The sequence below is a fragment of the Nannobrachium achirus genome, assembly GCF_963921795.1.
Source record: "Nannobrachium achirus genome assembly, chromosome: 20".
Classification (NCBI taxonomy): domain Eukaryota; kingdom Metazoa; phylum Chordata; class Actinopteri; order Myctophiformes; family Myctophidae; genus Nannobrachium; species Nannobrachium achirus.
The window spans coordinates 27256513-27274864 of NC_137827.1; the positions used below are offsets into that span (position 1 = coordinate 27256513).

The window sequence follows — 18352 nt, forward strand, 5'->3', positions numbered from 1 at the left end:
ATCTTCACCTTTACTTCCAGTTCCACGTTTTCTTTGCTTGACCTGCCAGGCTGGTGAGTCTATGAGCAATGTGTGTGTGTGTGTGTGTGTGTGTGTGTGTGTGTGTGTGTGTGTGTGCGTGCGTGCGTGCGTGCGTGCGTGCGTGCGTGCGTGCGTGCGTGCGTGCGTGCGTGCGTGGGGAACTAGTACATGAGAAAGTGTTGTGTGTGTGCGTGTGCACGACTGCGCGTGCGTGCGTGTTTGTGTGTGACAGAAGGTGGTCAGTAATTTAGCTTCAGTTATAGTTGGAGAAGACAGAAGTGTGCATAGAGTATGTATAGAATGTGGGTCATCGTGCTTGTGTGTGTGTGTGTGTGCGTGGACGTGGCCATGGATACGAGCAGCCAAGCAGACAACAGTGTTTCCTTCTGGTGTAGGCTATACTATAGCAGCGTGTCCTGGAGAGTAACAGCTGGGATCAGGGATGGCTGCCAGCAGTGGAGCGTCCTCCACGGCCACCGCTCTCCTGCCCCCGGTGAAGAGTGTGATGGTTTACAGGAACGGAGACCCCTTCTACTGTGGACGCAGGTTTGTGGTCAACCAGCGCCAGGTGGCCAGTATGGAGGTCTTTCTTAATGAAGTGACCCTAAGCATTGGGGCCCCGCTTGCCGTCAGGACCCTGTACACCCCCAGACAGGGCCACAGGGTCAGGGAACTCCAGGAGCTCCAGACGGGAGGCCAGTATGTTGCGGCCGCAGGCTATGAGAGGTTCAAGAAGCTGGAGTGAGTATAGAAGCAAGTCACTAATACTGATATATCGTCCATTATTTGATGTTTTTGACAATTGACGAATCTGACACCAATAGGTCGTAATCTTTAACCACTTTCAACCTGGTATCCATATGTTCGTGTCATTATCGGTGGAAATTACAATCTTTGAATTGCCTATTAAAAACTTTCATCAAATCTACGTTTTCCAACCCTATTAGAATAAATGTAGCACTTTTTGACAGAAAATCGGTCAAAACATAGATATAACTGTGGGCTAGGACTCTCCAAAATCAGGATTGTATTGGACCCAAAAATGTGACATTGGTCAGGCTAATGATAATGTGTATAACCAATAATTCAGTTTACAACTGATTGAAATGTATATAGATTTGCTAGATTCCAATGATTGAAACATTTATGCTATGTGAATAACGTCCAGCATTGATGTAAAAGGGACAAGGCATGCTCGATTGTAACATGTAGGCAAGTGTACTATGATCTATATATGCTTTTCAACTCTTTTAACCACTGACCCTAGCCTCCCTATTCTGGGGCTAACATTCAGGAAAAATAGCAGATCTAGAAGCTCACAACGTGTCGCAGCATGACACTTTGTCAGCTTGTAGATCTGCAATTTTTTGGCAAGGACATTTAGTTTAGTGTGAAAAGAGGAGGGGGTTTTGTATAGAGCCCTGGGGTCAACTATAGTGTTATAAATGTTTAATGCTGTGATGACGTTGTCTTTTACACCTATATTTTAGTTACCTGAACACAGGCCTGAAGAGCCCGCCTGTCGCCCGTGAAGGAACTCAGGTAGGTTATGAGTTAAAATGAAATCAGTCCAACAGGACAGTCCATGATTCATTAATCTGAACTTAAACGTGAGGAATGTGCCACTGCATTGCTCAGTGAGGGCAGCCATGCCACAATTCTCTTATCTCGTTGATCTGTCCATTTGAATTGCAGCCAAGTTGAATATGAAAATGATCGCTTGTGTAGCCATAACATCAGGATTTTCCATTCTAGAGCCAACTTCATATTTGCCTACATATTTGACGACACTTAAAAGCCGTTTGTTATGTTAGCATTAGTGGCTTATGTGCACTTTGCCCAACTACAGTATGTGTGTCAGTGTAAGCACTTTGATGTCACTGGTTGACATTTAAATTCATTTAAATGATCGCATAATGATTGTATTGACAATCACTCTTCACTTTACGCTATTATTGCGACCATAGGTCGCAGTTTACTATCAGAACCGTCACAGCTTGTCCGTGTCCGTCCGTCTGTCCGGACGGGTAATGCCTGACACTATGGTTCCCCTGACACATCACTGTGACATCACAGGTGACATCACAGTGATGTCAGATACTCAGAGCAGGGATCTCCATGTATGGGCATAAACAGGTGACATCACAGTGATGTCAGATACCCAGTGCAGGGATCTCCATATATGGGCATAAACAGGTGACATCACAGTGATGTCAGATACCCAGTGCAGGGATCTCCATATATGGGCATAAAAGGGATTATTTTAGGGATCTCCATATATGGGCATAAAAGGGATTGTATCCCAGAAGCCCTGTTAGGAGAACCACACTAACAGAATCCATATATGGCCAAAACAGATGGCCAAGACAGATGGCACGACCTCACCCTCTTGTCGCCCTTAGGCGTCTTACTGGTATATTTACAGTCAGAAATTGGTTTTGGGCGATGTGAGACAAAATATATAAACAGTATTGCTGAAATAAATAATTATTCATAAAGACATTGACATATGGCCAATAATGATGGACCACACACGCACGCGCACACAGAGAGCCACTCACAATGGAGAGTGCTTACGTATTCGGACCAATTGGCAGGGATAAGATTCAGAATAAATGTTTGTCGAGCCTGGAGTGTGTTTCTGGTCTTTTACCATCAGTGTAACTTTTCTGTGCAGTAAACATGAGAGTGATTTGTTTTATTTGTGCCTTGGGCGGCTGCCATTTGGAGAGCTTATTGTGTGTGTTGAGAGGCCTCTGTATAAAAGTCAGCCGTGCTTGTTGTGAGTTGCTGTGGAGTAATGTTAAATTGGCCTGCCATGATGAGGCTGTGTGTGTGCGCAGGTGCACGTGCACGCGCATGCGCGTTTGTGTAATAAAGCATACCTCCATGCAGTGTTATCAACGCTGTGCACATGTCTGGGCAAGCCCGATGCTGAGCCCCACGTTGGCAGCGCCACGAGTCCTTCAGCGCCAGGACACTTCAAAGCCAAAACGCTGAGGCATGATTATCTGTCTTTAGTTTGTCCTGGGTTGATTTATTGCAGTGGTGCCGTCAGAAGCAGCAGGAGATACTATGTGAACAGCAGATTATTGTACACAGTAAAAACCTGAGTGTTAACTAGTGTACAAATGGAACCAAAAGGACTGTATGGGACCATTTGAGTTACAAATGGATAAATGTTAAAGGGGAAAACCACCCATTTTCAATATTGAACTATGTCATTAATATACTTTAGAGGAGTTCTGTAAATACAAAAAAAGTTTCCCCCCCTTCTGTGTTGCCTAGAACTAGAGGATTGATTTTGGTAAATGGTAAAATGGTAAATGGTGCATTTATATAGCGCTTTTATCCAAAGCGCTTTACAGAGATTGTGCATTACATTCACCCATTCACGCACACATTCATACACCAGTGGCGGAGGAAACCATGCAAGGCACCAACCTACTCACCGGGAGCAATTAGGGGTTCAGAGTCTTGCCCAAGGACCCTTCGACATTAACTCAGGGGGAGCCCGGATTCGAACTGGGAACCCTTCGGGAACCCTTCGTGCTCTAATAACGGTTTCTCTACCCCTGAGCTATGCCGCCCCATTTTTTGGGGTTTGTATTGCAAAGTACACCGGTGTGATGTCATCACTGTGTACTTTGCAAAACAAACCCCTTTTTTTCCACAGAACTCCTCTAAGGTATATTAATGACAGTTCAATATTGAAAATGGGTGGTTTTCCCCTTTAAGTACAGTATGTAACCGTCTCTTGTGTCAGACACGTTATGTATGGATGTGTCGTTGCCATGGCTTCCCCACTTGAGCTGACATGAGTGCAACAGTTAAGCGTAACTTACCGTATATCCCGTAGTGTGGCAATGTTGCTTGCCACAAAAATCTGTTCTTTTTGGCATGAGAGTTGCTGCTGATGGTTTATATTCACATTTCATAACATTTCTGAAATAGCTGAACCTTACCTAACCCTCTACCTTGTGACTATGTCTAATGCAGGCAAAGTTAATCTACAGGCCAAATGTCTCGGCTAAATGGAGGAAGTTCATACCTATACCTTGTATCATTCAGTGAGTTACACACACACACACACACACACACACACACACACACACACACACACACACACACACACACACACACACACACACACATTTTAACAATTTGTTCATGTCCACATACTGTAAAGGAGAGCATACAAGGTCCCAGATATTCACAAAATCATGGCCTATGTCTTCATGATACAATAAGCATTTCACTCAGTACTCCATGGATATAAGTAAGTGGCGCCAGTGGCGGCTGTCAATTATAGCAGAGACAGCCAGCCTTTTTGCCTCCATTGCAAGTCTATACACTTTCAGTGAGCACACTTTCCTGTCTCCCTTCAGTGTTTTCCGTAATGGAGACCTCCTGTGTCCGCCCTTCCGCTTTATCATTCCTCGGAGCATGCAGCAGGATCTGGAGCAGATTCTGAGTCTGGTCACAGAGAAGGTCAGCTTACGGACTGGAGCTGTACGCAGGTCAGTGACACTGACACACACACACACACACACACACACACACACACACACACACACACACACACGCGCACAAACGGTACACATGTGTGTATATCGGTGTGTATATCTGTGTGTATATCTGTGTGTATACACAGATAGTACTCTGTTAATTACAAGTAGAAGTCCTGTAAACAAAATGTAATTGAGTATGTACTTAAAGTACCAAAAGTAAAAGTACAAAATGTTTGAAAATAACAGATCGCGACGCGTTGTGAGCTTGTAGATCGACTATTTTCAAATAGCCAAGGTTTATGTACTGTATGCTTTATAATATTATGATAGTACAATATTTAGATCTGAGATGTAGTGGAGTAGACATAAATGTATTGGAAATTTGAAATACTCAAGTAAAGTACAAATACCTCAAGATTGTACTGTACTTATGTAAATTTACTCAGTTACTTTACACCATTATGTGTGTAACCATTTTGTGTGTGTGTGTGTGTGTGTGTGTGTGTGTGTGTGTGTGTGTGTGTGTGTGTGTGCGTGTGCGTGCGTGCGTGCGTGCGTGCGTGCGTGGGTGCGTGCGTGCGTGCGTGCGTGCGTGCGTGCGCGCGTGCGTGCGTGCGTGGGTGCGTGCGTGTGTGGTGTGTGCGTGCGTGCGTGTGTGTGTGTGTGCGTGCGTGCGTGTGTGCGTGCATGTGTCAGGTTGTGCTCCCTGGAGGGACTCGCTGTGACCTCAGCAGGAGAAGTGGAAACTGGCCACTGCTATGTTGCCGTGGGAACCGAGAGGTTCAAGAAACTCCCGTACTTGGAGCTGTTGATTTCTAAGGCTGCAGAGAGGTATTGTTATTTGGGGGGGTTTTGGTGTTTGTCTTAGTTGTTTTTAGACATTGGTTTATTTGACCTTCTTTAACACAGGGGGGTCCCCAAATTATTTTGGGGAGGTCCCCAGATGATTAAATGAATGTGCAACATTGTTTTCTCACTCAACAGTAAACACGTCAACATAAAGTTTAAGTGTATATGCACATTTCTAAAGTGACAATTTAAGGACTTTTTAATACCTCTAAAATGACAAATTGTAAAATATTAGAGGCAGAAATTGCGAAAATAGCTGATCTATGTTGCGAGGCGTTGTGAGCATGTAGATCTGCTATTTTCACAATAGAACCGTGTTATACAAATTGTAATTCCTCAACTCTTCGTGCTCGTATTTTGGGCGGTCGTGGCCTGAAAAGGTTGAGGAACACTGCTCTAACATACTGTAGAGAATGAGGGGATAAATTACACATTGTCAGAGTCAAGGCACTATAGTGTATAACTTACATACACATATATGTTTTAATTTATTTTCCAGACATTACCCTGGAAGCAAACATTTTCCAAGGAGTACAGAGGTAAATTGGAGTTATTTTCGGTTTGAGCTTTTCATAACTCACTTGTGGTTCTGTACTGGGATATTTCACTTTCAAACATGTTTGGGGTAATTTTTAAATCTACCCCAAAAAATATAAGTGAAAAACACGGCCATCTCACGCATTAGAAGGGCAGTGTCAGAGCCAGAACCAAGGTCAGATATTTTCAATGAATTTATCATGGTTAAAATGGAGTTGTCTGGTAAAATTAGTATCAAATATCATATAATAAATCAAGCAACTTAAAAACTGTCTGAAGTTAAAATGACTCTAAGCATGTTTGAAGTGAAATATGCATCCATTTAGACCAGGAACCCCTTTAAATAACTTCTGGGGTTCTTGTTGCTATAATGTATATACAGTATAGCAAAGCAAACCCTGAAACCCCTTAGAATCGGCCTCGGGTCTAAATTGGTTAACAAACGTGTTACAGTATGTCGAACAAACATCTCTGAGTAGTCACATTTGAACAAAATCAAAACAAGGGGAAAATGAAGATGGTAGTGAAGAACACCATGTCACAATTGTTTTTCCCTCTCAGAGCAGGAAAGCAGGAAGTGGCCCAGAAGACAGATACAGTGACTCAGCCCTTCTGGAATCACCAGAGGTAGTGACATTGATACTACCTTTTTAATAAATTACTTATCTGATGGTGTGTATTGCCTGACATTCTGATCCAAGACAGTGCTCAAATTATTGGCTTAAGAATGCAACACAAACAAAAGAATGCGAGAAAAAAATAAACTAGAAAGATTGCTAGAAAAGTGTGGTTGCCGTGACGTGAATTTCGCAAATGAATTTCATCTTACCATTTGAATTGATCACATTCAAGTAAATGGGGAAAATTAATTCACTAATAATGGCCATATGGAGATCTCTGTGTCAGTCCTTGTACCTTTTATGTCCATATACTGTATGGAGATCCCTGACGTCATCAATATTAAGCACATATCTTAGAAAGCCTATTTATGGACATACTGTGTCAGTCTCATATGGTCTATGATGTCAGCCATCTCCATATTTGGGAAAAGTAAATTTTTTAATTAAAGTCAATGGAGAAAATTAATTCACAAATACATTTATATAAATTAAACTATTATTATATAACGTATCTCCTAGCAAAATAGCACGCATGCGTGTCCCGATGAAGCCGAACGATTTGGCATATGGCCCAAGTGTGTGCCACCAAAACTGGGAGGAGTAGCGTGGCAAGTAAAAATCTCCATGAAATTCAACACTTCGATAGAAAATGTATAGAAAATAAGTAATTATTTGGGTGAACGACTCCTATAAGTTGAGAAAGCTGGGAACCATCTCTTTGTGACATTGGCTTGCAAATGAATGTGGCTTTTAATTCCTGAACTTCACAGTCAGATGGGAGGAGGGTGAGGTCCACAGGAGATGAGGCGACGCAGGTGGCCTCACAACTGGCCGTTCAAAGAAGGGCCGGAAGGAGGGGTCATGGGGAGGAGACTTCCGTGTTCTACGCCAGGCCCGCCAGGGTCCGCAAGAACCAAGACTACCAACCTAGACTGTCAATCAGCAACGGACCAGGTTAGGACCCTGGCCTGAACACACTCATTTTTTTACGCTATGCTTTGGGGGTTTTCCTGCCTTTATTGATAGGTATACAGTAGGTTGACAGGAAATGGGGAGAGAGCTGGGGGTGACACGTAACAAAGGTCATCAGGATCGGGACTCGAACCCGCGACACGCTGTCAGGCCGGAATACCAGCCTATGTGCCTGGACCACTACCCTGTGGCCAAGGCCTCTATCGACTGTCTTTGAGTCAATGTTTTTAGCGTGTTGACCAATTTATATGTGCAGCACGTGTGCAGCAGCAATAACTTGTTTGCTGTTCATTATAGCCCAGCCAAGCGTGTTTAAAAGGAAAGTGCAGCGGAGGAGAGAGGAGGTGCGAGGGGCTGAGGAGATACAAGAGGATGAGAACACAGCGACAGAACTCCCTGTTGATCAGGTAAACTCACAACCATCTCTCGTCTGACCGTTAAAACCTTTCATGTCATGTGGCATGAAGCTCGATAAAAAATGATAAACGATTGATCTGTTTTTCTTCTCCTTCCTCTCCATATGAAGAGAGTGGCAGAAATAGTGGAAGATGAGGAAGTAACTCAAAGGGATGACCTGCTGCAAAACACTGAACAGGTGCACATGGCAAAATAGTTGTTTTCGTTTTCTTTCTTTTAGGTTAAGCGTGGGAGTTAGTTGGCATCCCTGCCAAGATGTTATTTTTGGAAACCCATAATCATGTTCATCCGAATGATTGGTGCAAAGATTATATGACAAAGGTGTACTTTCATAATTTGTATTTTGTGTGTGTGTGTGCGTGTGTGTGTGTGTGTGTGTGTGTGTGTGTGCGCGCACGTGTGCACATGTGTGTTTAATGTGGATAGCAGCTAAATAGAAAGGCAAGCACTCCAGCAGGCTCACCTGTGAGCAGCAATAGATCAGTCCAGAAAAGAGATCCAGGCAGACATGAAATTGAGACTGATACTGAAGCATCACAGGTATTCATGCATTCATGTACTGGATAAACTATTTGTGTGGGAGTGTGTATATACCCTGTCAAAATGTAATTTTTTGAAAACCATAATCATGATTATTAGAATGATTTGTGAAAAGATTGTATGACAAAACTATGTGCTCTTGCCAAGGTATACTCATATAATTAGCGTGTGTTGTTATTTTTTACGTGGATAGCAGCCAAACATAAAGGCAAGTACTCCAGCAGGCTCACCTGTCAGCAGCAATAGATCAGTCAAGAAAAGAGATCCGGGCAGACATGAAATTGAGACTGATACTGAAGCATCACAGGTATTCATGCATTCATGTAATGGTGGTTAACAACCTCATGTATGGTAGATGTACAAATTGTTAATCTAGTTGGAATTATCTTCTTTTTTGCGAGACAGGCGGAGATGATGAAGAGTGAAGTGTGCAATGAGAATGGTCACGAACCCTTATACAATGGAAACCAGGTGTGTGTGTGTGTGTGTGTGTGTGTGTGTGTGTGTGTGTGTGTGTGTGTGTGTGTGTGTGTGTGTGTGTGTGTGTGTGTGTGTGTGTGTGTGTGTCTCTGTCTGTGTGTGTGCTCAATTATTTTTCACTGTTTGGATTTACAAAATAAGAAAACCTTTTTTTCATTTCCAAGGTACAGCTAACCCAACACGAAGACACTGAACAACAATCAGCTACGGAAAATCATACATCTGCAATGACAGACGAAGATCTTGCCAGGGCTGAGGTGAATTAAGCATCTTCTTCAGACGATTTTGAATTGAATCAGTGGGTCAAATGTTTTACTGTCAGACCCATAAGGGTAAAAACTTCCATTCTGAGTTAAATGAGCTCTGGATTTACTGTGTGTACATGCAGGCACTTATATTGAGGGCAAGTAAAGACAGTAATGAATTCTGTCACTGGTCTCATCTGTATTCAAGGTACCTGAGCCTGAGCTAAAGCTGAACTCTTCAAATTCAAGGACTTCATCATCCTCATCTAACGGTTCCAGAGACAGCGGATCGACCCATGGAAAAAATAGGGAGTTTGAAGACAGGTCAAGTTTAAAATCCTCAAACTCTAAGGGGGTACGCTGAATTGCTCTACATCGCCAAGCCATGTCCCATCTTGTCTGTCACTCATTCACTTTTGTTCTTACCCTGTTTAATGGTTTACTCCAACAGAGCTCTCCGCAGCCTCCCCCATCAAATATAATGGAACAGTCCAATCATGGAGGACTGATGGCTGAGGAGAGGGAAGGCTTCATCAAAGATGCATCGATGCAGTGACCTTAATGTCCACTGCGATATGGCTTAAAAACTAAAATAGCTGATCTACAAGCTCACACTGCGATGTGTTGTGAGCTTGTAGAACAAATATCTTTTGAAAGATTTTGATCATTTGACAATAGTGACATGCCCAGAAAGGGACGCCTGGTTGCAAGTAGTTAAAAAGTGGTTAAACTGACACAACTATCATATTCGTTGAATTTGAATAAAAATGTATATGCTTTTTTTTTCTTTACTTTCTTTTCTCTCCTTTCCAAATGCCCTCCCTTTGAAAACCACTTTACTAAACATCAACTGATGAACTATGGCCACAATGTTCTTGTACCAAATTGCCAAGCCATTGTTGTTAAAGATTGTCTTTGTTGACCTATATGGGGCCAAATAAATGTGAAATTAAAACGAGAGTCGTATTTGAACTGAGCCGAATGACAAACTTTTAAGTTAATCTATGTTGTTTCTTTTCAAAACCTGTAGACAAGAGTCCAAAATATGAACTTGCTCAAACCAGGGATAAATGTACCACCATGGATCTTGTCCCTTGAACTTTCATTGATGTAACATTATGTATAGAATGAGAAATCTATTTTGTGACATTCTGGATGAAAAACATTTTGTTTTGGATCAACGAGCCATTGAGAACAAACTAGTTAAAGATTCACAAAGGTTTTTATTAAAGCAATCTAGCTACATTGCAAGCTGACATCTTATCACAATAACAGTGTCATTTTCACTGTATCTTGTAACTATTAAATATCTGGTAATAAAATGACAATAAAACATATGTTCTCGCATTTTCTTTCAAAAATAAATAATGAATCTCTACTAACTGTTCTGCTTTATTGTATTCATGTGTATTTTATTTTTTCTGTTAAGTAACTGTGCTTCATTTTCTGCTCTGTAAAGCACTTTGAGCTGCATTTCATGTCATGAAAGGTGCTATACAAATAAAGCTTTATTATTATTATTATTATTAACTGAACTGGTTTACTGAAACTATGTAAACATATGAGCATGTTCCCTCACAAAAAATGTCAACAGTATGCACGGTATTGCTTGACAATAAATGCACTTTTGAGCTCAATTCATACTTAGTCACACACAACAGTTGTGACGCGATGAGCTTGTAGGCCAGCAATTATTCTGGATTTCTGCAGTGTAGAAAAACATGTTGTCATTCCAGTTTTATCTTTCCCAGCCAGCTAGAATGTCAGGTACACACACACAAATGTGCATTCTCTTAAGTTAATTGTTTTGTTGATAAAATGATATATAGCACCACTATACCAATGTTTCTAACATAACCTTTGCTTTTCCCTGCACGCACCACATGTGATAGACAGCAGCCACAGTAAAATCGCCCCGTTAAACCGAGAAGTGCAATTCCATTGGTCCATCCGTAACCCGAAACTCATTTGTATGTGGTTTCCATAGTGTTTGTATGAATGGCAGTAACATGGTGAGGGGAGCAGTAGTTAACAGTCAGGGGATTCCACACAAGGACAATAAATCTCTCCCGTCTCTCAAGTGAACCCTGTGTGAACTCCAGTTCCTTTAGTTTTAGCCTATCAGCTCCTGGGTCTTAGGTTTACTGAGCTCACACCGAGTTCATTTCAGGCATCGTTCTCCCACCGAGAACTTTGCCATACGGTGGTGCCACCGGACTGAATGTAAATTCTCAATTCCGTTCTTCCTGTCTCCTGGTTCTCCACAATCTCATCCAGTGAGGAGGTCTAGGAGAATTCATAGTAACTCAACCAAGCTCGACCCTTATGGGTCCTTCTGGTTCCATCCGTACACTCAGTCAGGATTTTACAGTGCAGGCTCGGTAGACTGGGCGGTGTGCTGCTGAGTCAAGACATCCTTGCCATTGATGGAGCTGATCACACACAGAGTGATGCCAGTCATGGTGAGGAACATTCCCACAACAGCTCCTACAGAGAGGAATGGTGGTGGTGTGAATAGAGAGCATAATGTAGAAAGAGATAAGAAGTAAGAACAAAATCATTAGGTCCTGAACCTGCTATCATAGTTACAAATGTTACATGTATGCTGTACACCCGCTGCTATGTGCACCTACGGATGCTTTGCCAGTCTTTTGCACATTTTGTCTAACCACATGTACGTACGTACACTCCTTTTTGAGCAGTGCCAACTTCTCCTATGTCTGGCTTTTTATGCTACGTGTAGCGTATGTATGTTTAGATATTTTTTTCTTTGACATGTTTCTTTTTCTCTTTGCTCTCCCTAGATCGGTCCTTTTTTGTCTTGTTTTCCTGAAAACAAAATAATGGCAGAGCTTGCACAAAAACAAATTTCACCCACTGATTGAAATACTGTGATGTGACAATTATCTTTTCCTTACTACTCGCTTCTGTTGAATCACTCCTACAGGTTGCTTAATGTTCTTCACAACTCAACTCCTACAGCTAAGCCAAGCTGGCCGTGAAAGAACTTACGTCTGCCTCCAAACTCTTCACCAAGCAGCTTGCCAGTGAGTAGGGTGAAGAGGAAGGTGAGTGAGTTGGTCACGGGAACAGCTAGGGATAAATCTGAAAGAATGAAGAGAGCAGATGCAAGAAGAAATGTTAAAAAACATAGAAATGTATATATACTTCTCTATGGCACAGGTTGTTTATAATCAACCTTACCTAACCTTTTGAAATAAAAAAAACTCAAAATTGTACTTAAGTACAGTACTTCAGTAAATGTACTTTACACCATTCTTCATGTCATATTAGCTATTTTATACCGAGTTTAGGTCCTATTCTGCAGTGGCTGGCTCGTTTGGCTGCCGGTAACTCTAAAATGTCTAACCCTAAACTTATTTCTAATTTTATCTTCAGTAAAACAAGTAGCCTCTACAAGTATACAAAGACTGCCCCACCGAGCGGTCAGCGCAGTGAGTGTGAGGTCGGCGGAATTAAGGCGAACGGCCGAGAGGGCGAACAGACTGGTTACCCTACCACATACATGGGCAACTGGCGGCCACATGCGGCGCCCACCTTCACTTAATGCGGCCCACAGGTTAATACCAGAATACTGATATATTATTGATTTCAGCTGTTACAACTCCAAACATGACCTGCTTTAATTCCGTCAGTCTATATTAGTAGCTTAATGACTAGTATGTAGTATTAAAATGTCTTCTTTTTATGTCCAATGTATTTGTATTTAAGTTAATACATTTAACATGAGTATATAACCAAATGCGTTTGAAATTAAAGTAAAATGATTCCAATTCAAAAGAAGCCAAAAATAGCAGATCTACAAGCTCAAAACGCATCGCAGCGCGATGCGTTTTGAGCTTGTAGATCTGCTATTTTTTGCTTCTTTTGTATGAGATACTAGGTGGAAATATAGTGGCATCATCAAAGTTGCCCACCCCTGCCCTACCAGAACAGTGACAGTCACATCTGTGCTGCAGACTGATTAGACTGCAAAATCTGCAGCATTAGATAACTACAGCAGAGAGCTATGTGTAGAAGGAATTTCATCTCACCTGTGGTAGCCAGAGTTAAATAGTACACCAATGAGCCACTTTGGTTCAACAGGAATGGGACCAGGTACTGGGCAAATGGAGCAAGCAATAGATAACCATTAGTAGCCATAGTAGGCCTACATGTCTAGGCAAATGGAGCAAGCAATACATAACCTTTAGTAGCCATAGTAGGCCTACATCTCTCTCTCTCTCTGTGTGTGTGTGTGTGTGTGTGTGTGTGTGTGTGTGTGTGTGTGTGTGTGTGTGTGTGTGTGTGTGTGTTTCTTTCTTTTTAATAGAACTTCTATTCAATTAATCAATTTCTATTCGTAACGTATCCCTTTAGTAGTATGGAGAGAGACCTGTGTCTATTTTAACCAGTAGCTATTACCTTCAGATTGAGAAAAAGAAACTTGACTTCAGCCAGTAGCTGTGAAACCACATTGCTTCTCTTCACATTCTCGACCCCCTCAGTTCCTCTCTTGAGGAAAGGATTGGTGCAGCCCCACAGCACAGCAACCAGCACCAGACAACACACCTCCACTGAAACACATTAGGATTACTGTGCGGAACCGACACGATTTGTGGCTTGTGTTTAAAATGCTTGCGTTTCTTGAAAATTGTATAAAAGCCAAGTAAAAGTTAGTGGGAGTGGGTAACATGTTTCCGAGGCTACATGTACAGTATCTAAATCTACTTCCGTAAACAAATCAAGAAACAAGCTACGCGATGTATTTTCCTCTTTTATAGCATGACGCTAAAGAATATTTATGAATATGCTTGTAATATTCAATAATATTGTTCATACATAGGAAAAACATAATGTAAAATGCAGCAGCATACTTGCTTGCTACTTACCAACAGAAACCATCGCTGCAATCAATGTGTAGTCTTGTGTACGCTGCTGTAGGCTGGCTACGCGACGAAGTTGCATTCAAGTCTAATAAATGTTATTGGTATATATACCTGTACATTTGGACATTATAAAGAGTCAGCAGAGACTGCATCTCCTCAATATTATTTAGTGAATAATTTGGCCTGGAGGACCATTAACAGTTATGCTAAAACATAATAATATATGGACAAAGCAACGTTGTAGCATATTATTGCAATCCTGAATGCAGCCTCTGCTTGTGACTGCAGCCTCTGCTTGTGACTGCAACCTGTTCCTGTTCGCGGATGACTCGGCTCTCCTAGTCTCGGGCAAGGACCACTTGCAGGTTGAGAAGACACTTAACTCTGAACTAAGTAAGATCTGCACATGGCTTAACGACAACAAATTATCAATTCACCTGGGAAAAACGGAGTCCATCCTCTTTGGAACAAATCATAACCTCAAAAAGGTCGATAACTTCACAATCAAAGTGGGTGACAAGGTCATAACACGAAAAAACGAAATCTCTTACTTAGGATGTATCCTGGAAGCTAATCTTTCCAGTGAAAAGATGACTTCTAAAGTAATAAATAAAATCAACCAACGAACTCGTTTCCTACAGAGGATAGCCCCGATGGTCAATTTTAACACACTGAAGACCATAGCTGGTGCAATAATCCAGCCCCTCTTTGACTACGGAGTCCACGTATGGTATCGTGACGCCCCACAAGCCCTGAAAACTAAACTCCAAACAGCCCAAAATAAACTAATTAGGGTCCTGCTTAGCCTTCCCTATCAGACTCACCTCACCGCTACTCACCAATTAAGAGTGGGGTGGCTCAGAGTAGATGACAGAGTACAGCAGCTTGCAATGGGCCTGGTGTACAAGATACACTACACCAGCCGGTTTTCCACAGGCCCAACTCCACACCACTCCACACCACACCGCCCACTTGTGCCAGGTTTTCCACTACAAGGACCTGGGTAGAGTGGTGTGAAAGTGGTACTAAACAGGGTACTAAAAAGTATCCACTCTAGAGTAGGTCTGAGCTAGGCCAAACAGGGCCAAACACTTCATAATGACTGATCACTCATTGACTTTTCATTTAGACCACCAGGATATAGTTGTAATACATGATAATAGATTCTATTGTGTTATAACCACTATTATAATCTATTATAGTGTATTTTAATTATCATAGTAATACATTAATATTTTATAATGCATTATAGCCTAATCACAGTTATAATCCATTACAGTGCATTATAATTAGGATAGTTATAATACAAATTTATATTGTATTTTAGTCACAGTTAAAAGGGTCAATTTGTTTCTTACCGATAGGGGTACTTTTTTGTAATGGAAAATGTAGATATTTTTATGTGGTGCGGTGTGGTGTAGTGTGGTGTGGTGTGGTGCTAAAACTGCAGTCGAAAAGGGGCTATATGATACCCAAGTACCTGTCAAAATACTTTATAAACATTAAGGATGTCCATAATTACAACACCAGAGGCAGCGCCACAGATCACTTTCAACCCAGAGTCAAAACCAACAAAGGGTCAAACTCTTTTTTCTGCTATACCACCAAAATGTGGAAAGCCTTACCGAAGGCCATAAAGGAGTGTGGATCACTTGCATCCTTTAAAATTGCCCTGAAAAGCCACTTACAGGCAGCAGCCGTTCGCAACTGGTAATAATGAACCTAGCCCCAACCCTACCCTCCCCTGCCCCTTCTTTGTATATACTGTTTGTTTAAGAATTACTGTCTTTGTTTTGTTTTTCTTTACATATCTACTGCATAGTACTGTGTTCTATCTGTCTGTCATTCAATGTTATATGAGATACTTCAATGGTTTCCAGTGGAAATAAGCTTAGTCTTTTCATGGATCTCCTTTTAGTAGACCTTGTACCAGTGAACTGTACCGTCATGAAACTGTACCTTTTCCTATGCAAACTTCTAATAAAGTCTTCAATCAATCAATCAAAGCCCCCTTTGTATTTAATAAGTTGTAGGCATGGAGGAGACCAGATGAGGGCGCTATACATCCTTGTTTGATTCAACAAATACCCATGCAGTGCACTCAACTGAGTTCAAGTTTAAGGTAGGCTTAAAGGAGTAGTTCACCCACAAAATGACCTTTTTCTATTGATTACTCACGACGCCATAGAGACTTGAGTTCAATGATATATTTTTGTATTTGTCGCATTCGACAAACAAATTATTATAGTAAATTTACCGCCATTGATTCCGGACCAAATGCATTTGGGTCCCCATCCGATATATAAATGGGGGTAACTTTATTATAATCAAATAACAAAAAATAATAATGAGTACTTTCTACTTGTGGTACTTTAAGTACATTTTGATACCAATTCATGGGTTGCATTTGTAGTCCTACACCAGCCATTTTGAGGACCAACACAGGTGTTTTGATTAACGTAGAACATTAGTTCTGTGCCAATCAGACACATTGAACACCTGTGTTGGTCCTCAATATGGCTGGTTTAGGACTACAAATGCAACCCATGAATACTTTTGTACTTTTACTCAAGTCAATTTTGAATTCTGGACTTGAACTTGATACTTGATACTCCACCACTGCACAATAGACACGTTTAGAAATATCGACATTTATTTTCACTTCATTTCATTGAAAGAACAATAATTAAACATAGGGATGGAACAAGAAAAATAAAGTGCAAAATCCATTGGTGTGAGACTAAAATTAAGGATTAATGTCAGCACATGATAGAGTTCAAAACAATATCAACTTTTCACATAATATTGCCGTGGTCTCTTTAATCTGCACAGTATTAAATACATACAATTATATCCTAGTCTTAGGTTCATAAAAAGAAAAGGAGAAAAAAAAAGTACTAACTCTGTATGCCGGAGGCCAGGAGTGGCAAAACAAAATGCACACTATTTACCACATAATACAATCTACAGTACAACTACACAATGTAACCAATGAATTGGATACAATGCCGATGTAAGTTTATTATCTTGTTTCATATCCTTGTTGGCTGCTGGCTTTCACAGAAGTTTATCTTGCAATTCCATGCCATATCCTCCACACAGAAATGTACACAGCCAAGTGCGGCCTATAAGAACATCACCATTCTAGAATATAATCTCCTTTCCAGTCACCCAGTTGGTGGCGGAACAGCTGCTAAAAGCACAGACAGTGAGGGGTGAAGGTCTCTCTTGCGCTGAACACTGACTGTAATAATAAAATAATAATTAGGGGGGAAAGGGTTCACCAAAAAAACTGTTCATTTTAACTCATCCGTTTTGTACCCATCCATCTTGTATGGCCACTGATTGCATTGCAACATTTTGTTCATACTGTATATTCTTTTGTACAGCCATAAGGTCTCTTGGTATTCAGGTGTGGTGACCAGCGGCGGCTCAGTTGTTTGAGATTGACACTGACTAAGGTTATGGGTTATGTTTCCACAGGAGCCTGTCAACCGTTGCCAGGATGCTCTCAACATCCTCACAGTAAGGTGACTTCAGGTGAAAGAAACACATCGTTGATTCCACGTTATGTACTATCCATTTATCACTGGAGCAATATCTCTAGTCTTGCTGCTATGTGTTGTCTAATAACGGAGCCCCGTGTATGGTGACCACTGTAGATCCACTGGTCGTGCTGTATTGCTCTATGTTACTTGTTTCTATGCTGTTCAGGTCCACTCTGGGGAGGTGGAAGCCATTTTCAGAGGGTGGGTTGGAATTGGTTAAGCTGCCAGACACAGAGTTGATGCCAATATTGCCCATTGGCACGCTGCTCTGGACGGTCCACGATGACATCTTCTTCTGACGTGCTTTGGAGCCCCCACTGGTTCCCAATACTCTAGCTGCATGGGTCCGCCTGGTGTCGGTGAGAGAGAAAAAACACACTCTAGTATTAATGCACATTGAAGTTAAAAGTGTAATACTGTATACTGTATTACCAATGTGTAAAGAGTTAGCTAAAAAACAACTAACATATGGACCGTGGTGAACCTAAATGATTCTTCACAGTACATATACCGGTAGTAGCAGCTGAAGTGACAGAAGGAGAAAGCAATTCATTCACTTTGGATTGTATAAAAATAGCACCACTGTTTAATTTGGACAGTAGTTTAATGAGACCTGGCAACATAGCCAGTCATTGTCTGCGTTGAAGGAATGCTGCCGTACCTGTTGTAGGTTTTTAATATGATGAGCAGAATAGTGAGTATTATGATGATCCCTATGACGAT

At 41.4% G+C, this 18352-nt stretch overlaps 1 protein-coding gene across 1 annotated transcript; it reads left to right on the top strand.

The window, feature by feature from the left end:
* Nucleotides 1-463: 463 nt before the first annotated feature.
* Nucleotides 464-9748, top strand: LOC308306050 (doublecortin domain-containing protein 2-like; the record flags this gene model as incomplete). The annotated part of the gene is made up of 10 exons (XM_080750951.1): nt 464-762; nt 1512-1563; nt 4021-4091; nt 4410-4541; nt 5229-5363; nt 6485-6545; nt 7309-7492; nt 7808-7917; nt 8037-8105; nt 9644-9748. The coding sequence occupies 10 exons, from the start codon at nt 464-466 to the stop codon at nt 9746-9748; spliced, it is 1218 nt and encodes a 405-aa protein (XP_080607077.1).
* Between the last annotated feature and the right edge of the window lie 8604 nt (nt 9749-18352).